General features: G+C 40.8%; 1 protein-coding gene across 1 annotated transcript in view; it reads left to right on the top strand.

Moving 5' to 3' along the window:
• svila (supervillin a) overlaps nt 1-25,720 on the top strand; it is a 249,514-nt gene that overhangs the window by 111,362 nt on the left and 112,432 nt on the right. The window contains exons 10-12 of the mRNA XM_051929021.1: nt 565-704; nt 9,352-9,604; nt 19,037-19,108. Of these exons, the coding sequence (XP_051784981.1) occupies nt 565-704; nt 9,352-9,604; nt 19,037-19,108 (465 nt within the window). The remainder of the gene's footprint in view (nt 1-564; nt 705-9,351; nt 9,605-19,036; nt 19,109-25,720) is intronic.

Genomic DNA, 25,720 nt, shown 5'->3' with positions numbered 1-25,720 from the left:
TGATCTGTTTTAGGCTTCAAATCATTTGGATGATATCCTTGGAAAGGAAAAAAAAATCTACGATATAAGAGCCTTACATTGCACAGACTAACAAGCCATAAAATTAAATAAGGTCTGAGATTGGCAATGATTGGTTTCTAATTAAGCAATTGGGTTGAATGAAAACCTGTAGCCACTGCGGCTCACCAGGACCGACATTGCCTACCCCTGTTTTACATCTTATTGCTAATAAGGAGCAATTAAAACACTGAATGCAGCAGTTTAAGATTGAAATAAGCAATTAAGGTTGGAGAACCTTAACAAGCGAGACCACTAAAATGAAGCATTAAAATGTCACTTAAGCAATATGTGCTTCATCAGCAATAATTGAGTTCTCATTAAGGAACTGGGTTGGAACAAAAACCTGCACATACTGTGGCACTCCAGGACCGACGTTGCCTACCCCTGTTGTAGAGGATAAGTTGTCGACTTCAAAAAGAGCTGAAGGCTTCGTGCATTAAATCATTTCTAGTTCTTAGATGTTCATTTTTTCCTTTTTTCTTCCTCCAATATGTACGTTTTCAGGAATTGGAAAAAAGTATGGATGCCTCATCGGCGCCTAAGCCCAGGTCTCGTAATGCTGCTGTGGAGAGACGTTTGCGGCGTGCACAAGATCGTTCTCGTACGCAGCCTGTAACTACGGAAGAAGTTGTTATTGCTGCCACGTAAGTGTTGGTTTTTTGTTGTTTTGTTTAAAAACAAGCAGATAAATTTTAACCCGAGGTAAAATTATTATGTAGAACTTGACAAGAATATGCAGAAATGTGTAAATGCTTTAAGACTTAAAATTTGATAACACCATTTATTTTTGTGTGTGTGTTTGCTTAATAAACCCTATTTTATAATTAGGACAATATATGGTGAAGAAAATGTAACTATTTCATTCAAAATGGATTTATTCCAACACTGTTGGATAGCCATTGGTAACAGATATATTTCTTTACATAAGAAATCTGACAAACAAGATTGTTAGTATAGTGAATAGCTAAGCTGTCCCAATGTCTCATCTAGAGGCTTCCTAAAGGTTGTCAGGCTTTTCTACTTCAACTCCAAGGCTCGATAGTTTGTTTCAGATTCCTACAACTCTTTGACTAAGGACGTGCTTCCTGGCTTCATTCCTCTTAATATCTCTGCTGGTGTCCTCGAGTATAGGATTCACTGATAAGTTGAATTTTGCTGGATCATCTTTATCAGTGCCTTTGAGGATTTTTAAATACTTGGATGAGGTCCCCACACAATAAAAACACGTTACATTCACAGTAGGACATGTCCTTAAGTCCCATGATGCACTTGGTGGTTCTCCTCTGCACAGCTGCAAGTGCTGCTATGTTTTCCTTATAGCGTGGTGACCAGAACTGCACACAGCACTCCAGATGTGGTCTTACTGGTGCATCTCATAGTCTGAGCATAACGTCCCTTGATTTATTTTCAGCGGTTTTTACAATATAAGCTAACATTGTGTCAACATAAACCCCTCAATCCTTTACGTCCGTATATCTCTTCTTGTATTTATGCAGTAATTGGCGTTCCTGTTGTCCACGTGCAGCATTTTTCAATTTTAAAGTGAATTTTCCAGATGTTTGCCAGTTCTGAAGCTTTTCCAGGTCTCTTTGAAATTTGTTACACTACAGTACAATTTAAATAGTTTTTTAGACCTCAGATCTGACAGCTATAGTTAAATTTCCATCCAGTGCGTGCTAATTTTCATTCTGAAATGACTTAACAGGATCTTGAATGAGGAGTCTTTGTTAGTATTGCAGTGTTAAGAAGGCAGATAGTCAGGATTGTGGAAACTATAGAGTGCTAAAGCTGATGTCACACACATTGAAAATTTGGGAAAGGGTTATTAAGAGAATGCTAAGAGGAGAAGACCACCAATCGGGGAGGTGCAGTTTGGTTTTATGCCAGGGAGAGGAGCAACTGATGCAGTCTTCGCATTGAGAAGCTCATAGAGTAGCATTGAGAAAAACAGAAAGGATTGCATGTGGTGTTGAGTGATTTGGAGAAAACAGTGTGCCATGTCAAGAGGTCTCTGGTCCTCCTTTCTCTCTCATGCACCTCCAGAAGTGTAAGGATTGTCCATGATTATCAATAAGGGAGTGAAGACTTGGGGTCAGGGGTAACAGACAAGATCCCAGTTTGAGGAGGTCTGCACCAGTGGTGGTCCTGAAGTCCGTACCTCTTTGCTCTGGTTATAGATATGTTGAGTCGTGGGACAAAAGACCCCCCCCCCCCCCCCCCCCCCAAGGCTGGCTTTTTGCTGCTGACACTGGAAAAGAGGAAGGGAAGAAGTTAGAAAATGGAGAATGGCTTTGAGGATTGAATATAAATCGGAAGAAGACACAATAATATAAAGTTTAATGATGATCAGAATTCAGAAGTTAGCATCCAGGGGGAGCTATTGAAGAAATCTTGTTTTTCATTTTGAATACATTTGCAAATCTTTCTGAAAACCTGTTTTTCTTTTGTCTTTATGGATTACCAAGTGTAGATTGATGGGCCAAAATGGCAAATTTATCTACCGTAGATACTCGCGTATAAGTCGAAAAATTTATGTCTTAAAATTCATTCAAAAACACAGTCGACTTATCCACGGGACAACACTAATTTCATTAAATAATTCTTTAAACTGTGAAATACCGTACTTGAATTTGAGCATTAACTTTTGCAGGTTTTGGATAACAAAAATACCGTTAGCTGCCAGTAGATGGCGGTAACCGGCAACATACACTCAACATTCATTTGGCGCAACGTTTTGCAGCTCTTTATTAAATTTGCATTGAATTGTTTCTGGAAGAAGCTTGAAGACCCCACATGCTCTGCATGATTAGCCTACGTTTATTTAATTGCAGTTTATTAGTAAAATATATCAATATATTAAGTTAAACATCTTACCGGTACGATCATTGATTCTGAAAAGAAGACAAGAGCATCGTATCCCGCATCGTTCAAACTGAAAGTTATTCAGCGTGCTGAGGAAACCAATAATTGTGTGGCTGGCAGAGAGTTTTGCGTTCGCGAAAAACTTGTAAGAGATTGGATAAGAAATAAGTCTTCTCCACAAGCAATGCCAAAGTCTAAGAAAGCATTGCGTTTTGGACTTTCGCCTTTCAGTGGACTGGAAAAGGACTTGAATGACTGGATTGTGGGATGCAGGCAAAATGGATATATTGTGACTCGTTCGAGCATTCGGTTACGGGCACTTCAATTGGCAAAAGAAGGAAAGTATTTAACAATCGATGGTAAGCCTTTGTTGAAATTTCAAGCATCGGCTGGCTGGTGTACGCGATTTATGAACAGATATGGGCTGCGCCTTCGTCAGCGAACAAAAATCGCGCAGAAGCTGCCGAAAGATCTAGAAGAAAAGGTCAGTTCCTTTCATAAATTTATTATCAAGCAAAGACAAAGGCATGACTTTGATCTCAGTAACATTGGTAACATGGATGAAACGCCAATGACATTTGATATGCCGGGGAATCGAACTGTAGCAGGTATTGGTGAGAAGACCGTACTTAAGTCAACGAGCCATGAAAAAACCCTTTTCACCGTTGTCCTCTCTTGCTTGGCAGATGGTACAAAGCTACGCCCAACGATAATATTCAAGAGGAAGTCGTTCCCAAAGAACATAAAATTTCCTGCAGGCATTACTGTTCGTGTACACCCCAAAGGCTGGATGGATGAGGCTGGAACGAAATTGTGGCTTCAAGATGTGTGGGCTAGGCGATGAAGAGCAGGGCAAAGTAAACACCCGTCACTTTTGGTGTGGGACATGTTCCGCGCTCATACATCAGAGGATATAAAGGATGAAGCCAGGAAAATGGCTACTACGTTAGCTGTTATTCCCGGCGGATTGACATCGATGCTCCAGCCATTAGATGTTTGTTTGAACGAGCCATTCAAGGACAGAGTACGCAGCATGTGGCAGCAGTGGATGTGTTCTGGAGAAGTAAAATTAACAAAAGGAGGGAATTTGATGAAACCAGACATTGATTTAGTAGCTAAATGGGTAAAGGAAGCTTGGGACTCAATTCCACCAGAAATGATCAAAAAGTCGTTCTTGAAATGCGGCATCAGTAATGCTATGGATGGACCAGAAGATGATGCCATCTATGAAGACAAAGAATCAGCAGCAGATGATTCAACAGATGGCGACAGCGAAGAGGAGGATGTTTATGCTGACGACGTCACGGAAGAAGACTTTCACATTTTATTCGGACATTCTGATGACAAAGAATCGGACTTTGAAGGATTTGAAGAAGACACTTAGGGCCACTTTATTATATGCGAGGGACTTGAATACAAATTTATTTGAAATATTCTAACTAAGTAAATAAATAAAAATGTTTTGGAGTTTTAATTTATGCTTTCTAAAATTCTTCAAAGATTAAAATGTTGAAAGCCTGGGCCCAGGTACATTGGGTATAATTATGAAATTCAAAGAATTTGATAGGCTGTCAAGTTTTACCCTCGACTTATACGCGGATCATAACAAATTTCATAATTTTCGGCTTAAACAATACACTCGACTTATCTGCAAAGTCGACTAATAGGCGAGTATCTACGGTATTTAAAATGGAATCAAACTGTGCAGAAAGCGAAGGGATCTGAATGCTTCCAGAATCCACTGTAGATATTGCATTTAGTATTAAATATTTTTTGAACGCGACCATGCATGTTTAAAGAAAACCTGTTTTTCTTTTGTCTTTACGGATTACTGAGTGTAGATTGATGGGCCAAAATGGCAAAATTATCTATTTAAAATGGAATCAAACTGTGCAGAAAGCGAAGGGATCTGAATGCATTCTGAATCCACTGTAGATATTGCATTTAGTATTCAATATTTTTAAACGCGACCATGTATGTTTAAAGAGAAAATGTCTGTATTATAGCTGAGATAAATAGCTTGTTGGATTTTCAGTAACTTTTTTTGTGCATTCTTTGAAACAATCTGTAGATCCTTCAAAAGTTTTTTTCCCTCTTCATTCACTGCTGCTTTTCTCTCCACTTCTTTGTACGTGTAATCCTTTGAGTAGTGTGCCATCTGCTGCGTCTCATACCGTGACTGTCCTCACAACAGTGGCAAGAATCCCCAGCCCTACTGTAGTAAGCTCCTGCGCCACTCAAATCAGGTACACCGCGACAGGCACGCATGCCTTTGAGCCTCAGACTAACTGCACTAAATGAAGTCATTTGTGTCCATTGAAGTGAAATAAATAATACTATACACTTGAACTAAATAACTTACCCTTTTCTTTAAAATAACATGAATGCTTTTTATCATGACTTTTTGAACTTGAATGTTCCCTGAAACAGACAGCTCTTTTTATGGAAGCGCCATCTCCCATTAAAGGAGGACTGGAATCCTTGGGTAGAAGGGTCCTTTCATCTGATTGGCTGGCCCAGCACTGACTCATCTGCAGAACAGCCAATAGTATGCTACTATCGTGGCTGCAGATGACTCAATGAGTCATCTTGGCATTTTTTATTTTTATTTTTTTTTACATTCTGGGTTCCTTTATCTTTTGTTAGAATTTGGATGAATATCTAATAACATTTCACTTTTTTTTTTTTGGTTGCTTATATTTGTGTTGTAATTGTGCGGCTTACTAGTGTATAGAGCATGTTCTTATTAATCGTGAATTGATATGAAAAATAGGGAGGTTGGATCTGCTGCTGATGATATCAGGGCATCACAAAATCCAAATTTCCTAAAGAAACTAAGAGTTGAGAACTGCAAATTCTATATACAAACCCCATTTTCGGTAGCAGTGAGTCGCATACAGTCGTAGCATTTTTGGTGTGTATGGGTGCTGTGATTTTCTCCACTTGGGAAAGGAAAAAAAATATTACTACATTATCCATGATTACTACTGAAAGTTACTAAATTAGTCTTTCCTTTTATGCACACTTTACGTGTTTTTGCAGTTTCCGTTTGCATGGCTTGGTTTATAGTTTTTTAATTATATGCATGGTTTAGATGTGCTTTTTCTTTTATTGCATGATGTTTGTGACTTTAATTCTGTGAGGAGCTTTTATATACTTTGTAAAAAATGAGTTACAGTGGCGTGCAAAAGCATTCAAAAGTCATAAATAGTTCAGATAATCCTGATTAACAGACATCTTTTTAGACCGTGGTTACCTGTAAATGGGCAACGAAGAGGTGCAGGAATGTCGGCCGCAGTATGAAGCCGAAACAAAACGTGAATGTTACTGCATTTTGGCTGGTTGGAGTCTAACAAGCATGTGTCAGTTTCACTGTCGGTGTCCGCGTCTGATGACCAATTCATATTGTTATCACTATTGCTTAATTTGAGCAATGGTTCGGTTAGTTTGTTCTAAAACTGTCTCTACAGCTTTTCATTTTCATGCCATTGTGTTTTGGGTTGAAGGCTCCATGCCATTCATGAATATCAATGAGTTAACAAAGTGGCAGAATGCATAAAAATATTTGACTTTTTTTTTGGCTGCATGTGATTTCTTCCACTAGATGGCAGCAGAATATTGTGCCTGAGTTATTTGGCATTAACACTGTAAAGCAGATCATTACACATGACTCCGAGTCTGACTCGGGCTTCACCGTATTTACATAGAATCATGCTTGGGTGTTAATGCCAAGATTACCATACCAGAGTACATTTGGGATTGATTGTACTTCATACCTGTGATTTCTAAGTCACTTTTGATTGCCCACCAAACAAATGTTGACCACGTCAGTTTCACTTGTGAAATGTGTTTGTGTCGGTTTTGCTCTTTTACGATTAAAGTAAACCTACATAAAAGGTATATTCAATTGAATTCGCTTTAGGATTCCCAGATGCCAAAACCAACCCTTGAGTAGGTGCCATTTTATCTTTATTATTTAATGAAAATATGAAAGGAATACAGATATCAACATGTAGAAAGTCATTTAACAGAGTTCTGGTTTCTAAACACATACATGCAACTCTTACTCCGGGCAAAGAATAGTACCATTGAAAGGAGGTTCATTCCCCACTACATCAAGTCATGATACCTACTGAAGTATAAAAACAGACATTACAGGTGCTGGTCATAAAATTAGAATATCGTGACAAAGTTGATTTATTTCAGTAATTCCATTCAAAAAGTGAAACTTGTATATTAGATTCATTCATTACACACAGACTGATGTATTTCAAATGTTTATTTCTTTTAATTTTGATGATTATAACTGACAACTAATGAAAAGTCCCAAATTCAGTATCTCGGAAAATTAGAATATCAATTAAGACCAATGCAAAAAAAGGATTTTTAGAAATGTTGGCCAACTGAAAAGGTATGAACATGAAAAGTATGAGCATGTACAGCACTCAATATTTAGTTGGGGCTCCTTTGGCCTGGATTACTGCAGCAATGCGGCGTGGCATGGAGTCGATCAGTCTCTGTGGCACTGCTCAGGTGGTATGAGAGCCCATGTTGCTCTGATAGTGGCCTTCAGCTGTTCTGAATTTTTGGGTCTGGCGTATTGCATCTTCCTCTTCACAATACCCCCATAGATTTTCTATGGGGTTATGGTCAGGTGAGTTTGCTGGCCAATCAAGAACAGGGATACCATGGTCCTTAAACCAGGTACTGGTAGCTTTTGGCACTGTGTGCAGGTGCCAAGTCCTGTTGGAAAATGAAATCTGCATCTCCATAAAGTTCGTCAGCAGCAGGAAGCATGAAGTGCTCTAAAACTTCCTGGTAGACGGCTGCGTTGACTTGGACCTCAGAAAACACAATGGACCAACACCAGCAGATGACATGGCACCCCAAACCATCACTGACTGTGGAAACTTTACACTGGACCTCACGCAACGTGGATTCTGTGCCTCTCCTCTCTTCCTCCAGACTCTGGGACCTTGATTTCAAAGGAAATGCAAAATTTACTTTCATCAAAGAACATAACTTTGGACCACTCAGCAGCAGTCCAAAGGCGAGACGCTTCTGACGCTGTCTCTTGTTCAAGAGTGGCTTGACACAAGGAATGCGACAGCTGAAACCATGTCTTGCATACGTCTGTGCGTGGTGGTTCTTGAAGCACTGACTCCAGCTGCAGTCCACTCTTTGTGAATCTCCCCCACATTTTTGAATGGGTTTTGTTTCACAATCCTCTCCAGGGTGCGGTTATCTCTACTGCTTGTACACTTTTTCTACCCCATCTTGTCCTTCCCTTCGCCTCTCTATTAATGTGCTTGGACACAGAGCTCTGTGAACAGCCAGCCTCTTTAGCAATGACCTTTTGTGTCTCGCCCTCCTTGTGCAAGGTGTCAATGGTCGTCTTTTGGACAACTGTCAAGTCAGCAGTCTTCCCCATGATTGTGTAGCCTACAGAACTCGACTGAGAGACCATTTAAAAGGCTTTTGCAGGTGTTTTGAGTTAATTAGCTGATTAGAGTGTGGCACCAGGTGTCTTCAATATTGAGCCTTTTCACAATATTCTAATTTTCCGAGATACTGAATTTGGGACTTTCATTAGTTGTCAGTTATAATCATCAACATTAAAAGAAATAAACATTTGATTAAACATCAGTCTGTGTGTAATGAATGAATCTAATATACAAGTTTCACTTTTTGAATGGAATTACTGAAATAAATCAACTTTGTCATGATATTCTAATTTTATGACCAGCACCTGTATGTTAAAAAGAAATGCTGAAGACAACAAATGGGTTTTGAGAACTGCATCTCCAGCTGGCCCACGGTATCATGCAGGAGTAAATCACACAATGTCTGAGCGATGAAATACAACATTTCAGTAAGTCGACCTGTTTAGTCCTGAACAAAGTCGTGGGGTGGGGGGGTCTGCTGGAGTCTGCCCCAGCTATTACCGGGTGCAGGGTGGGAACAAACCCTGGACAGGGTGCCGGTTCATCGCAGAGTCTACTACACACACACTGGCCAGTTTAGGATCACCAATTCACCTAACCTGCATTTCTGGACTGTGGGAGGAAACTCTCGCAGACCTGAGGAGAACATGCAAACTCCACTCAGGAAGGGCACCATTCTTGGTATCTTTACTGCAAAACACCCACTCTACCACTGCGACAGCCATACTGCCAGAATTTATTAATTTTAAGAAAACTGTTAGAAACGATCAACATTTACATTTGATTTTCTTCGGCTCCACAAATATTGAGAAACACGGCCATTTTTTTATGACTTTAGATCCATTTCTTGGCTCGCTTGAATTCACTTAATATTTTAAGCAAATGCAATTTCTTCATCTCTGAGTGTAACATACACCGTTTTGCAGTACTGTTTGAGTCAATTTGTTCACAGCAGCTATTTTTTTTTTTCCTTTTTATTTTACAGTTTACAGGCCTCACAGCAGAGTGCTTTGCCAAGAGATAAACCGGCGGCCAACAACTCCAAACCATCGAGAGATGACCCGGAGTCTGAAGAGCCAGACTTATCAACCCTTAGCCTGGCAGAAAAGATGGCACTTTTTAACCGTTTGTCTCAACCTGCCACAAAGATAGTTTCCAGGACTCGAAGTGATTTACGGCAGAGAAGGACAAATGCCCGATACCAGACTCAGCCTATAACACTTGGAGAAGTTGAACAGGTAAAGTGTGTATTTTAAGTTAAGGGCTGTAGTTTGAAACCTACCTACTAGAAATGCAATTTGCTAACTCACGAGCACTATAAGTAGAGATGCTACAGTATATTAGGAAAGTATTCACAGCGCATCAGTTTTTCCACATTTTGTTATGTTACAGCCTTATTCCAAAATGGATAAAATTCATTTTCTTCCCTCAGTACTAGGGTGTTGTACCGTGTTAGCCATTATGAATGTAGAGAAAAAGCCAAGCAAAATGCCACCTTTTATTGGCTAACTAAAAAAGATGACAATATGCAAGCTTTCAAGGCAACTCGGGCCCCTTCTTCAGGCAAGATGTAATCAGAATTCTACACACAACAACCCATAATGACAACGTGAAAAAAGTTTACTTGAGGTTTTTGCAAATTTATCAAAATAAAAAAACTGAGAAATCCCATGTATATAAGTATTCACAGCCTTTGCTCAATACTTTGTCGATGCACGTTTGGCAGCAATTACAGCCTCAAGTCTTGTTGAATATGATGCCACAAGCTTGGCACACCTATCCTTGGCCAGTTTCGCCCATTCCTCTTTGCAGCACCTCTCAAGCTCCATCAGGTTGGATGGGAAGCGTCGGTGCACAGCCATTTTAAGATCTCTCCAGAGATGTTCAATCGGATTCAAGTCTGGGCTCTGGCTGGGCCACTCAAGGACATTCACAGAGTTGTCCTGAAGCCACTCCTTTGATATCTTGGCTGTGCGCTTAGGGTCGTTGTCCTGCTGAAAGATGAACCGTCGCCCCCAGTCTGAGGTCAAGAGCGCTCTGGAGCAGGTTTTCATCCAGGATGTCTCTGTACATTGCTGCAGTCATCTTTCCCTTTATCCTGACTAGTCTCCCAGTCCCTGCCACTGAAAAACATCCCCACAGCATGATGCTGCCACCACCATGCTTCACTGTAGGGATGGTATTGGCCTGGTGATGAGCGGTGCCTTGTTTCCTCCAAACATGACGCCTGGTATTCACACCAAAGAGTTCAATCTTTGTCTCATCAGACCAGAGAATTTTCTTTCTCATGGTCTGAGAGTCCGTCTGGTGCCTTTTGGCAAACTCCAGGCGGGCTGCCATGTGCCTTTTACTAAGGAGTGGCTTCCGTCTGGCCACTCTACCATACAGGCCTGATTGGTGGATTGCTGCAGAGATGATTGTCCTTCTGGAAGGTTCTCCTCTCTCCACAGAGGACCTCTGGAGCTCTGACAGAGTGACCATCGGGTTCTTGGTCACCTCCCTGACTAAGACCCTTCTCCTCCGATCGCTCAGTTTTTAGATGGCCGGCCAGCTCTAGGAAGAGTCCTTGTGGTTTCAAATTTCTACCACTTACGGATGATGGAGGCCACTGTGCTCACTGGGACCTTCAAAGCAGCAGAAATTTATCTGTAACCTTCCCCAGATTTGTGCCTCGAGACAATCCTGTCTCGGAGGTCTACAGACAATTCCTTTGACTTCATGCTTGGTTTGTGCTCTGACATGAACTGTCAATTGTGGGACCTTTATATAGACAGGTGTGTGCCTTTCCAAATCATGTCCAGTCAACTGAATTTACCACAGGTGGACTCCAATGAAGCTGCAGAAACATCTCAAGGATGATCAGGGGAAACAGGATGCACCTGAGCTCAGTTTTGAGCTTCACGGCAAAGGCTGTGAATACTTATGTACATGTGCTTTCTCAATTTTTTTATTTTTAATAAATTTGCAAAAACCTCAAGTAAACCTTTTTCATGTTGTCATTATGGGGTGTTGTGTGTAGAATTCTGAGGAAAAAAAATGAATTTAATCCATTTTGGAATAAGGCTGTAACATAACAAAATGTGGAAAAAGTGATGTGCTGTGAATACTTTCCGATGCACTGTATATAATGGCATAGGTCTGAAAAATGTACATTAGTAAGAAATAATTGGATCTTGTTTGGTATACAGGAATGTTTGAATGGACTGTTCTTTGTGACACGGTTTTCAGAATTTGTTTGTATATGATTTGTTTTTCACTTTAACTTTTGTAAAATCTGTAACAGACGGTCACATTTCCGTAGCTCTTTTTGAAGATGTGCTGTTGATTTATTTCTGTGTGTTATACCAGGAGTTCTAGTTGATTTGTGAAAAGACTGTGCAGTCAGTCCTGATGTTCTGCACTGTCCAAATGACCGCTCCATTCTTGCCATATGTTACGGAGGGGTTGAGTAATTAGACTCAACTTGGGACCTCACCGATTCTTTAGGTGAAGTTCCTTATAGTAAGTACAATCGCCACAAGTACAAGAACAGTCGGAAAGACGAGATGTCCAAATTATTATTAAAATACTACCTGTGTAAGTCCGTGCTGTAAAAAGCACAGGGTCCTAGAAAGTATTGAAATCAGGAAAAAAATGAAATGTTGAGATGTCAGGTAATTGAAAGTTTCTTTGTAGGTTTCGTTTTGCAGATGTGCTCACCTCGCTTCTGAATTAGCTGCTAAGTGAGTGACTGTTTCTTCTGAGGTTTTGTTTTACCGATTTCCTGGCGTCGCTTGTGTATCCTCGGAAGTGGAGCCCTTACCCCAACTCCACCTCTCACTTCCGGGCCAGACAGACACACACACACACTTCCACGAGTAGACCTTTATATATAAGACAGATCCATGCTGCTCATTTCTTCAAGAAGTTGTTCACACCGGAGTTAGAAAATGATTAATATAAGTGATATACTGTATATGTGTGAATGTTTGTGTGGTTTCCGTTAACAAAACGGTAGAAAAAACAAATGTTAATTTAAAGCTGTGATACTAAATGCAAATAACTTGACTGAACTAAATACTGCATGATGCTAATATATAGAACAAACTGCAATAAACTCTGATACTGTAAAGGATAATTATTAGGATAAATATTTGGTGCTTAAAATGTTATGCACAATTAAACAAGCTTGAAAGCTTGATGCAGTTTAAATAACGTTGAGAAGTACTGTCCATTAAAGCCTCGTATAAATACGTTTTTAAACTACAACTATCTGAACAATATATAATTAACAAATATTAAATAACATTCAGTAAAATTGCTTAACAATTGCCATACATATCTATACAGACATTAATTTCACATGACTATGAAGACGTGTTATACAGACAATTATAATTATGGATGCACACTGATCAAGTTTTGGAGACGTTCTTGAAATGGAATCGACTGAATGAGTTCTGCTGTAGATGAGAATTTGTTGGAGATTAACTGGAGACAACTTCACAGAAAATGCTACCAGTCGGGCGTTTCTCCGATAATGGCTGACGGAATAACTCTCTCGGGCAGGGCAAATGTTCTTGTGCTAAACCCCTCAGGACTTTACAGACTGACAGGTTATACAAAGACATTATTGGCTGCACATTGAATAGCAAACTGTAAAATGCCTCTTCAGGGCTGAAAATGGGAAATGACGGCAGCTGAATAACAAATAAACAGATCTCCATCATGAACCAAAGTTCTTTATAGGATTAATGACAAACAAAAAGGAGTTCAGAAAACTGAATGTCTTTTGATGTGTTAATGTCAGAAACGGGCAAACCACATCTGATGAAAATTTTCAAAGGAGTACGACATCGACTGCGAGACGTGCTGCCCTTTTGAGATTTGCTCCATTTGTCTTTGTCACAATTAAACCTTTAACGAGATGTTAAAAGCCAATACGATACAACTGGTAGACTCGAGAAACCTACAGAAGAGGACAACATCTACACGGTGCGCTCAGGTGTGTCATTACAGTCCTGCTACCCTGCACTTCACGTTCCATTGCACAATACATTTCAGACCTCTTTGTGACAGTTAGATTTGAATTTTCATTTGAGAATCACATCTGGGTACACCTTGTTAAAAAATTTAGGTTGAACTTTATTTGTGCCTGGGGGGAAATTGTCTTTTTACAGAAGCTGTTTAAATAAATGCATAAATAGATTGATAAATAGACACCTACAAAACACTATGGTCTGAACACCCACTAGAATGACTAAAAAAAGTAAAGATTCTATAAACGGATTGCTGTTGCTATAAAGGAGCCCCGTAGCATTTCCTGATACAGGCAGTCCCCGGGTTACGTACGAGATAGGGACTGTAGGTTTGTACTTAAGTTGAATTTGTATGTAAGTCGGAACGGGTACATTACAGGTACATTAATAAATGTTATTGTTGACCGACTGTAACCAAGTGCTCTGCCAATGAATGATGGAGTTTCACCTCTCTCTGTCCTTTTTATTATTTCTACTTTATTTTCAATGGTGATGGTTTTTCTCTTCTTTACTGTAGCAACAGCACTTACATCAGATTTGTGTTTCAGAGACATTCTTTTTTTTAAATTTTATTTATTAATTTTATTGTAATCATTCCATACAAATAGATCAATTTATACAAAAAAGAATTGAAGACAAATCAAACCCTACCCTTGAGAAGGAGAGCATGGCCAAAGGAGAATTGCTTAGGGCTTTTTAATAGGGCAAAAATAAACAAAAGAGAGGAAAAAATATATATAGGTAAATAAAAAATGGAGAAGGGAAAGAAATGCAGAAATAATAATTTCTTGTTATTCTAAAATATTATTGATTAGATCTTGCCAGGTTTTGAAAAAATTCTGTACAGATCCTCTAACTGAGAATTTGATTTTTTCCAATTTCAAATAATATAAAACATCGGTTTCCCACTGACTTATCAGAGGAGAGTTAGGATTCTTTCAATTTAACAAAATCAGTCTGCGTGCCAAAAGTGTAGTGAATGCAATCACCGTTTGCTTGTCCTTCTCCACTTTAAGTCCATCTGGAAGAACACCGAACACAGCTGTTAATGGGTTAGGAGGGATTGTGACCCCAAGGCTGTCTGAAAGGCACTTAAAAATTTTGGTCCAAAATGATGTTAGTTTGGTGCAGGCCCAAAACATGTGACCCAGTGAGGCAGGAGCTTGATTGCAGTGTTCGCAGGTTGGATCTTGCCCTGGAAACATTTTGGACAGTTTTAAGCGAGACAGATGAGCTCGATATATAATTTTTAGTTAAATAATTGTATGCTTTGCGCATATGGAGCTCGAGTGAATTCTCTTCAATGCTACCTTCCACTCCTATGTTTCAGAGACATTCTTGAAGGGTGAAGACAAAAGGTTAAGATGAGCTCTTCTGTACAGCTATCACAGCAGATTAGGCACCAGTCGTCAACACGCCTGTATAGGGTGATCAGATCTAATTATGCACTTTTCATTGCGCTATAACTTATTCAGTTTATTACATAGAAAATCGCCCGGAAAATCCCGGACCATCGAAAAGTGTGTGAACTGACAACACGAAGAATCGTCTTCGCGCCGAACTGGAATCGTCCCTGCAAAAATCAGTCATCCAGACAATCTAGATCTGGACCATCCTGTACTGACAAGAGACCACTTCCTGCTATGTGTGTAACAGTACAAGCAGGCTTGCTATTGAGAATGAATGGGGGCAGCGAGGGGCGGTTCATTACCAGCCCACATCGCAGTCCCCTCCACTACAATATGCTGCCTGCAGTGTCCCGCCGCACCACCGCCCCCCATTCAACATGCAGCCATCCGAAACATACTACAATGCTACCCCCCATCTCCCCATTCACCCTCAATGGTCTCCGTTCAGCCACAACAGCATCCCAGGGCCGAAGATGACGGACCAGCAGTTACTGAGGCGAATGCGTTGCAGCTGCAGCACCGTTCGTATGTTGTAGGTCAGGTGTCCGTAACCTGGGGACTACCTGTACTTCTGCTGAATAATTTGTTGGCTAAAAGTTCTCAGTGTTGGTGTGTCAGAAAGAGGACGCACCGCATTATTCATAATGGTACTCGGCTTTGTTTTAATTCTCTCCTCCTCTACTATCTCCCATAATTGCATCTTCCCTTTTAATTAACTTGTTGATTCAGTAGGCCTCCCTTAAAGTGACTCGCATCACAAAGTAGAAAATGTTAGCTTGTTAATTCAGTGGGCTTCTCTTAAAGTCATATTACCGGCCCAGCACACTCCAGCATAGAAGACTGCACTGGCCATCACAGAGTTGTGAGGGATGTCACTTCCCTCTTAAAGTAGAAGAGTCTGCTCTACCCATTCTTGTATGGTTCCACTGTGTTCGAAGACCAGTCCAACCTGTCATTGATGTGGACCCCCAAGTACTTGTAGGAGTTGACCACCTCTACATCCACTCCCTGAAAGGCGACTGGACACAGAGGCTCTTTCGTCTGACAGAAGTCAGTAAGCAGTTCCTAGGGTTGTAGTAAACAGCAGCAAAATCTGCACTGAAAAAGCTCCGTCCACAAACCTGCACCCAAGTTTCCCCATTCTTTGCACTTTAAACATATAGGGTTACAGGGGTCAACAATCAAATAATTATACTGTGTGTTAGACAAATACGTAGGGTGAATGCAAAAATGGGGAGAAAGCAAAAGAAACAAAGACTTGATGATGAGAGAAAATAAAAAAGCTAAAATTGTTATCCATTGAGGAGCTCAGTAGCAAAAGGTAACGGGAGCTTAATGATTCATTTGTATAGGGTGGTCCAGATCTAACTATGCAACTTTTAATGCAATGCAGGAGAACAATGCAAGACAAAAAGAATTGTTCGAAATATCTTGCAATAAACGAATGCAGGCCAGGTGCTGCCATCTGTCGACAACAAAAATAATTTTTTGTGAATTCTCTATGTAATAAACTTAAGTTGTAGCGTAATGAAAATTGCATAATTAGATCTGGACCACCCTGTAATTATTAATAAGCGTGGCAAGAGAAGATACAGACACACACACACACACACACACAGACCACTGCAGCTACTTGGCTCCATGCGTTTGTGAAGGGCTTCTGTCTCCTATAGTATCTTCGGCCATTTTGACTCCGTGCTTCACAATGTGGATTCTGTGCGGCCTTGTCTGTGGTTCTGCTGGAGTCATGTTAGTGGTGTTAGTCACATTTACTGATTCGGTTGTTTTGAGTACTGATGTCTGTATCTCCTGTGGCTTTTGGCTATGAACTCTTTTAATGTCAATTCTTTTGACAGGGTGTGACGCAGTTTCCTTCAAATTCCTATTTAGCAATTGATATTTTCATGAACACCGCTGCCAGTCCTTTTGAACATTTATATTGACGCCAATACTGTAATCGTAACGGAACAACAAAGAGCACACACATCACCTGCGACAACGTATCGTTCACTTGTCCCATTAGTCCTTTGATGTCCTTGAACAGCACAGTATAGTGTAATCTGATTTTACAGAGCGGCTTTTTCCTGTATATTTTTAACACATGAAATGTGCGCCGTACACACACACCACGTGTGTGTTTCTCTCTTTCGAGAGACTGTCCAGCTGTAGACAGTTTATCGTAAACAGAAGTTTGCTGTCTGTCAGACGAGGTTAACGAGAGCACCTCTGATACTTTCAGTTCAAAACCACCGCCTCTGCTTTGAGCTCCGCCTTCATGAAGCGTTGGATTGGTTTAGAAATGTGAGCCATTTAATTGGCCCCACCCACTTCATGGATGGCTCCAGACATATGTATTATTCTGAGACTAGAGTTTCCTACACAATTCATCTGCAAGTGGTGGTTTATACTTCACGCTCAGAACGTGTACTCGCACACATCATGGCTGCCCACACACGTCCTCTGAACACGCCCCCAGAAATGAATGCAATGCATGCCGAAGTTGCACCACCAGCAAAAAATTGGATGGGGCGCAGTGTGTTCAAGTTGGACCGCGACATCGGAGGCTCTGTTTACTGTCTACTTGTGACAGCGAGCCGATTTGCAGATGGATCAATGTGTGTGCTTCGATGTTTGATGAATGGCTCAATGTGGTTAAGCAAATCATCGGTCTTAAATGCTGACATACAAATGGATTTGTGTTGCTGCTCTTTATTAATTTCATGCCTAGGCAATGACGCAATACTATTTAAAGGTCTCGCATACCATCTTCTGTGACGTCCTTGTTTTTTTTTTTGTTGGTGCCCCTTTGCAACAGCATCAGAATGTATGGAGGCAGATTTGAGCCACAAAGAAAAATAATTAGGGACATGGTGATTGAAAAAAAGGTCCATTATGTGATTAAATTAGAATATTGTAAAAATCATCTTAAAACCGACTCGGTTATTAATTGCTATGTGCTTCTGGCAACCCAGCTCAGCAGCAGGCAGCGGTTGCCACACAGAAGACATTAAATGTATAATAATCCAGCTCTCTGCACATTTTAGAATCCTTAGATTTATGATGAAATGTATTAAAGCACGTGTTTTACATTTTACAGATAAATCGTTAACTTCATTTAAAACAATGAATACTGTTAACCCTTAAACTGCCACATGCTTAATTTTAATTGAATTGCTTCTTTAAGAGTTGTTTCCCTGAATTTCTTCATCGTTCCTCTGAATTGCTTCATTTCTTTCCTTAAATGGCACCCAAACAGAAATGAAATGTGAGGTGAGGGAGCCAAAAGAAGACCAACTAAGTCAGGGCCTCAAACTCCAACAAATTTCACTCCAACCAGCTGCTTAATGAGGCCCCGAGTCTTGTCATTAATTAAACTTGTTCTTTAATTCCGTGGCTTGTTGCTGCTGTTGTGGTGCATTAACAGACATTTCTGAAATTGTTGACTTTCTCTTTTCTAACAGCACTGGTGAAGTGTTTTGGGGACCTGAGCAAATCGACATTCCCGAGAGCTTCATCTTTTTTTATTTTCAGATATTGTATGATGGACACCAGTTGTTTTGGCTCATTTTGTATCTCTTTATTGTTTGGCTGCTAATTAAGCTTCAAGAGCAAGTCAATGAAAATGAAATCAAAAGAAGTTAATTAGCAGCAAAAACAGGCCACTAATTAAGAAAAGGGTTGGAATGAAAACCTGCAGCCACTGGTGGTCCTCCAGGACCGGAGTTGGCGTGACCCCTGTCTTAGATTATAGAAATTTTTGAATGTTTAATAGCTTCACAGTGGAAGCTCAGTTTGCTGGTTTATCAGAAACCTCACAGCAAGTCTCAGAGCTGTTGATGTGCGATGCCAAGGCTAGAGGGTTTTCTGGGTAAGGTCAATTCCTTCTGTTTCCTTACAGGGTGGGCAATAAGAGAATTGCCCTGCAGTATGCAATGCATGAAGCTTTGATTTCTTATAAACTGCTGCAGCTTGGTTTTAGTTCTGATTTCTTAATTAATTAGAATGTAATTCTAGCAGCACTGTGTGTTTTTCTTCCTAAATCTGCTCATTTACTGCTTAATTGTTTTATTACCGGTATAATGTTTCCTGCAAGACATTTTGGTATAGATTCTCAACTTCTTTATCTATGTGTGTGTTAATCTTGAATGTAGTCATAATTTGTATGCATTTGTTGTTCTTTGTTTGGAATGCTAAGAACAAATGGCATTTCTCCAAAATAATAACTGGACTGTTTCTGGCACAGGGACAAGTGCCCAGTGATCCACACTCTGTGGCTAGTGGCTCTTCAGTGACTGTGAACAGGTGTACCGCTCAAGTAAGGTTAATCCTCATTGGTGGGATTGTGCATGAGAATGTGTTATGGCCGCTGCACATGTGCTCTGTAATACACTGGGTGTGTGTGTCCGTGGAGTCATTTTGGGAGCAGCAGTTGTGAGCAGCTTGCACTCGAAAGGTGAAAAAAAGGAATAAAAAGGAGCTGCAGGTTTGACCTTGGCTTCATGCAAAAACTGATTTTATTATTTTTTTTTATTTTTTATGAAGCATGATTTAGGTAGAATTTAGAATGTTTGAGCATTGCATGCGTCCGTTGCAGGTCAGAAATTTTTTTAGTGTTGTGCTTTTAAGCTGTCGTGGAAAAGGCAATGAGCATGTGACTGAGTGTCAGGTAATTGTGCTGTTTAAGACTGTTGCTCGGTTTGCTTCTCTAAGAGGAGGTGCATTTGAACAACTGTTTGGTGGTTACGCTTTGCACTGAGGCACCAGCGGTAGTGTGTCTGTCAACTTGCAGGACATGATGCCCTTCGTAAGTATAACATTTCTTACCTCCGATATTTTTATACGGTGTTTTCTGTACCCATGCCTACAGACATTTGACTCTGGTTGATTGGTGGTTCTGAGTTGGCGGTACATGAGTGCGAGTGGTGTCTGAGGAGGGCCGTGAATGCCGGCAAGTGTTGAGATGGAGAGAAAGTGAAAGGGCAAGTTGAAAAGTTCAATCTTGGGCTCAATTGGCAAGGTGTGTGGATGATAGCGGACAATGAAAGCAACTACTCCCAGCACTGAGAGTGCTGACACCCCTCTGTTAGACCAGCTTAATAATTTGTTGTGAACGATGGCCACATCTGCGGCAGGAGGAGCTGCACAGTGAGGATTACGGCGCTCACTTTGTCAGAACACGACGTCACGTCAGGAGAGCTTTTAAGAAAGTGAACAACAAGAAGGCAGCTGGTCCAGACAGGATTCTGGGATATGGTTTTTAAGATCTGTGGCAGTCGGCTTGCACCAGTTTTCACGGTAATGTTAAATTTCTCCTTAACCTGGCCTACTGTACCAAAGTGCTTTAAAAGGTCCACCATTGCCTCTGTACCGAAGAAATCACTTTCAACCTGCCTGCATGTCTAGCATCCTGTCACACTAACTACAAACAGCAGTGAAGCGCTTTGAGAGGCTAGTCACAAACTGCACATGATCATCTCTGCCAAAAGAACTAGATCCATTACGGTTCATATACCACTCTACAGAGAATGCCATCATCTTGATCCTGGAAAGCAAGGGAGGGAACTCTGTGCAAATGCTATTGATAGAATACAATAAACCCCTCTAAGCTCATAACCAAGCTTCGAGACCTGTGGCTGAAAACTTCATTGTGCAGCTGGAGATGGAACTTCCCAACAGACAGACCCCGGGTGTGTTGAGTGGGTGGCCACAGCTCAACATCCCTCACTCTCAACACAGGCGCTCCACAGGGCTGTGTGCCGAGTCCTCTGCTGTACTCCCTCTACACATATGACTGCAAAGCTGTACATGACTCTTAACATTGTCAGGTGTCCTCATGGCACAGCTGTGGGTTGACCTGATCTCTTACCTGGATGAAGTGAAGAGTCTGTCACAAACGTGTCAGGACAACAGTCTTCTACTGAATGTCAGCAAGACAAAGGAAGCTGAATGTGGACTTTGGGTGAAAACGGCAAAGGCACTACCACCCTCTCTGTATTAACAACACTCTGGTAGAGAGGGTGGACAATTTTTAGGTGTCCACATCATGGAGTACCTGATATGGCCCAGGCACACAGACACCTCGCTGAAGAAGGCACGGCAACATCTGTCACCTCAAACACCTCAGGCATTTTAAGCTGCCCTTCCAGATATTGGAGAATTTCTACACGTCCATTGTGACCGCTGCTGCAGGGGAACGCAGCCACCCTTCAGAAACCCCCTCTTAAACAGTTTTTCAATGGAAAAACAAACACTCTCTTTGCAGGATCATGCTGGCTTGCCACGCGAGGAGTTTCGAACATTTAAAAGACCGAGCCGTAGCCATCCTGAGATCTCTCTCCTGTGTCTCTTCCCCAGACTCCCTCTGCTCCTGCCGCTGCTTCCGAGCTGCTGTACCCTCTTGATGATAAAGACTTTGTGTTCTTTTGAGCAGGAGTCAGGGCCAATGTGTCAAGTTTGACTGCTGTTGCTTGTGAGGCTGGATCACCTCTGAAAGAGACTTGTGTTTGTACCTGCCAGAACAGCAATAAAGCTTCTATACTCTCCTGTGCAACTTTGTGACCCAAGCTTGACACCATCATCATAAGTATTCTGATGGCAAGTTTCGCCTTCTGGTTTGGGAACAACAGAATTACAAGTCTCAACAGAGGAGTGTGGTCAGCTGAACGCATCACAGGGTGTTGTGCACTCACTAACCTGCAGGAGATCCTCACCAGGCAATGACAAATTGGGGCAAGGATAATTCTATGTGACATCAGCCACTCCAGCAACGGCCTCCTGTCTGTGCTACGGTCAGGTAAATGCTACCAATGCCTAAAGTCCAGTTCAGAGAGATGGAGGAGTGGAGCTTCTGTCCAGTGTAATCCGCATGTTAAATAAGGAAAGTGTCAAGATCTTAATGTGAGAGAGTTAACGATGGGGCATCATGAACTTATTTCATTTTAGTTATTAGTTTTCAATAAAATGTTTGTTGCATATTTATAATTGTTAGATTTTTGAATTAATAGTTACTGTATGTATTGTTGTCCTTTTATATTCTTAAGGTACAGTTATAGAAGGTGACCAACTAGGCATTTCACTATATATTGTACTGTATGAAAAATGTTTATGTGACAAATAAATTTTGATTTGTTTAGTGAGCCCTGCAGTGGGCTAGCATTCTGTCCAGGGCAGTTTCTTATCCTGTGGCCAGTGCTGCTGGCATGTGTGCTTCACTGTGTTATTAGATCACCTGGGACTTCCACCAAACTCAAAACCAGCTCTCTCCCATTAAGAACATAAGAGGCTCTATTGGTGCGTTTTTGACATTTCTTCCTTTGTAACTGTTACCTGTACCATCTTACCTGTCTCACTGTCCTTCTTGTACCCCCACATATTCATTCCTAGGGGACCTCTCATGGCAGTTTGCTGACTGGGAGATTCTTTTATTTTCAGATCCTTCCTTCATCCCAGTTTACCACCAACGGAGGACTTCACACAGTGTCCTTTGGTTTTTATCGTTAAGGGACAGCAGATAGACAAGTCATGACAATTCAGAATTGTGCACCACTAGTAATCAGTAATTAAAGATCTTGAGTTTAAGTTTTCACTGAAAAATTATATTTGCAAATATAAGCAATGCAAAGAACTATACAATCATGGTATGTGTATGCAGTCTTCATTTCGTCCCAAATGATATCACCCAGGTAGTCCATTTGTGATAAATGGTGTAATATGCCATTGGTTGTTTTGTTTTTTTTAAAGTCTCCTATAAATGTATCATCTCTAAACTAAGATACTTTTCTGCTAAGAATAACCCTTTTTTCAACTGTTTTGCTTGCCTTTGTTTTTATTATGTTGGACAGAACAAGAAAAGCAAATTTAATTGTTGCATTTTAGAGAAATGTGATCTGAAGACGTACATTCTTGTTCAGTCAGTGCCTGGCAGCACATGTCTGTTTTTAGCAATTCACATACCATGATAGTGTGGTTGGTACTTATTTTAATACCAGGATATCTGTTAGGAAATTGATAAAGCAGGTTTCCGTCTTCCAATTTAGGATCACTTTTTGTGAGAGCTTGGTGCAAAAGTTAGATGGACTGATGCATTTGTAGTTTGAGAACACTGAGAACAGGCCACTCAGCACTTAATTCCTCCCAAATAACATTGTCGGGTTTTGAAAGCCCCCAAAGTCCTACTGTCTGCCACACTACTTGGTCACTTATTCCATGTGTGTGTGTGGTTCTCTGTGTAAAGAAAAACTTCCTAATGTTTGTGTGAAATTTACCCTTCACAAGTTTCTAGTTGTGTCCCCGTGTTCTTGATGAACTCATTTTAAAGTCACAGTTTTGATCCACTGGACTAATTCTCTTCATAATTTTATGAATTATTTTATGAAATGTGCCTTTTTGACACACCCACAGGGTACTTATTCTTATTTCTAGGTCACTTGAAAGTTTCACTTTTTGAAATGCAACCAAACAAACTGAAGATAAGGACAAAGTAATAAATAATAATAATTATCAATTATATTTATATAGAGCTTTTCTTGCTACTCAAAGCACTTCGACAGGAGAACCACTTCAACCACCAGCAATGTGTAGTATCCACCTGGATGATATGACAGCAGCCGTCATTATGCCAGTGCGTTCACCACACATTAGCCATTAGGTAGTGAAGAAGTGAGAGATTAAAGGACCAGAATAGACCGTCGTGTTGGGCAATTTAGCCAGGACATCGAGATAAACCTTAGTCTTTTCGAAATATGCCCAGGGATCTTTAATGACCACAGAGAGTCAGGACTTCAGTTTTATGTCTCATCCGAAGGGCGGTGTATCCAACGGGGCATTAGCTCCCTTGTTGGAATGAGTTCTTTCATAATTGCGGAGTGTTGCATAACCCAAATCTATATAGATATAAAAAGGCGATACCCCTGCCTTAGTGATGCGGCAGTATGAAATCACATAGCAGAAATAGCTTAGCTTTGTTTAATGACGCCTTACGCTGCATAACAGACTAAGAAAACCAATTACAAGAGCCCAGTTCAGGAGGGGGGGCCCGATGTGTAGAGTCTGACATTTTCGCCGTTGCAGAGGAAGGATTTTCAGGATCAGATGACGTTATCTTCTGTCCAACCGTCGGCTTCAAAGGTGTGCCGGGCAACGTTCCAAGGCTTTATACTCTTTCTTCACGTGCAGGCCCCCACTTAGGTGAATTATGCCATTCCAAACATGCAAAAGAGAATACACTTTCATGCTGATTTTTACACACAGAAATAGTATACAATGGTCATCAGTCTGACTGCCCATTTCCCAGTTGTCCCTAACTATCTTGTCTTATAATGCTTGCCTAGCAGTTCTTATATGGTGAACCCCTGTGCTAAGTCTGGCTCTGTGTCAACTGTGCATGTTAGTAGAAAAAGGCAGATTTATAAGATGTATTGGCACAGTGACATATTAAATGTATTACAGGTGGTGCCATTTATATATATATATATATATATATATATATAATATACAGTAGTGTGCAAAAGTTTTAGTCAGGTGTGAAAAAATGCTGTAAACAAAATGCTTTCAGAAATATGATTGATTATTGTTATCAATTTACAAAATGCAAAGTGAGCGAACAAAAGGAAAATCTAAATCAAATCAATATTTTGTGTTCCTTCCTTTTGCCTTCAAACCAGCATCAATTCTTATAGGTCCACTTGCACAAAGTCAGGGATTTTGTAGGATTCTAGTCAGGTGTGTGATCAACCAATTCTACCAGACAGGTGCTAATGATCATCAGTGTCACACGTAGGTTGAAACACAGTCATTAACTGAAACAGAAACAGCTGTGTAGGAGGCTTCAAACTGGATGAGGAACAGCCAAACTCTGCTACCAAGGTGAGGTTGTGGAAGATAGTTTCATGTCATGGCAAGATTGAGCACAGCAACAAGACACAAGGTAGTTCTACTGCATCAGCAAGGTCTCTCCCACACAAAGTTTTCAAAGCAGACTGGGGTTTCAAGACGTGCTGTTCAAGCTCTTTTGAAGAAGCACAAAGAAACGGGCAACGTTGAAGATCGTAGATGCAGTGGTCGGCCAATGAAACTTAGTGCAGCAGATGAAACACACATCAAGCTTATTACCCTTCGAAATCAGAAGATGTCCATCAGTGTCATCAGCTCAGAACTGGCAGAAACCAGTGGGACCCAGGTACACCCATCTACTGTCCGGACAAGTCTGGCCAGAAGTGGTCTTCATGGAAGAGTTGCAGCCAAAAAGCCATACCTCCGACGTGGAAACAAGGCCAAGCGACTCAAGTCTGCACGAAAACATAAGAACTGGGGTGCAGAAAAATGGCAGCAGGTGCTCTGGACTGATGACTCAAAATTTGAAATATTTGGCTGTAGCAGAAGGCAGTTTTTTCGTCGAAGGGCTGGAGAGCGTTACAATAATGAGTGTCTGCAGGCAACAGTGAAGCATGGTGGTGGTTCCTTGAACGTTTGTGCTGCATTTATGCAAATGGAGTTGGAGATTTGGTCAGGATTAACGGTGTTCTCAATGCTGAGAAATACAGGCAGATACTTATCCATCATGCAATACCATCAGGGAGGCGTATGATTGGCCCCAAATTTATTCTGCAGCAGGACAACGACCCCAAATATACAGCCAAAGTCATTAAGAACTATCTTCAGCGTAAAGAAGTAGTCCTGGAAGTGATGGTGTGGCCCCCATAGAGCCCTGATCTCAACATCATCGAGTGTGTCTGGGATTACAGGAAGAGACAGAAGGATGTGAGGAAGCCTACATCCACAGAAGATCTGTGGTTAGTTCTCCAAGATGTTTGGAACAACCTACCGGCCGAGTTACTTCAAAAACTGTGTGCAAGTGTACCTAGAAAAATTGATGCAGTTTTGAATTCAAAGGGTGGTCACACCAAATATTGATTTGATTTAGATTTCT

This window comes from Erpetoichthys calabaricus, chromosome 6 (assembly GCF_900747795.2).
Source record: "Erpetoichthys calabaricus chromosome 6, fErpCal1.3, whole genome shotgun sequence".
NCBI classification, from domain to species: Eukaryota; Metazoa; Chordata; class Cladistia; order Polypteriformes; family Polypteridae; genus Erpetoichthys; species Erpetoichthys calabaricus.
The sequence above is the reverse complement of the archived record's forward strand: the minus strand, read 5'-3'. Positions and strand labels throughout refer to the sequence as shown.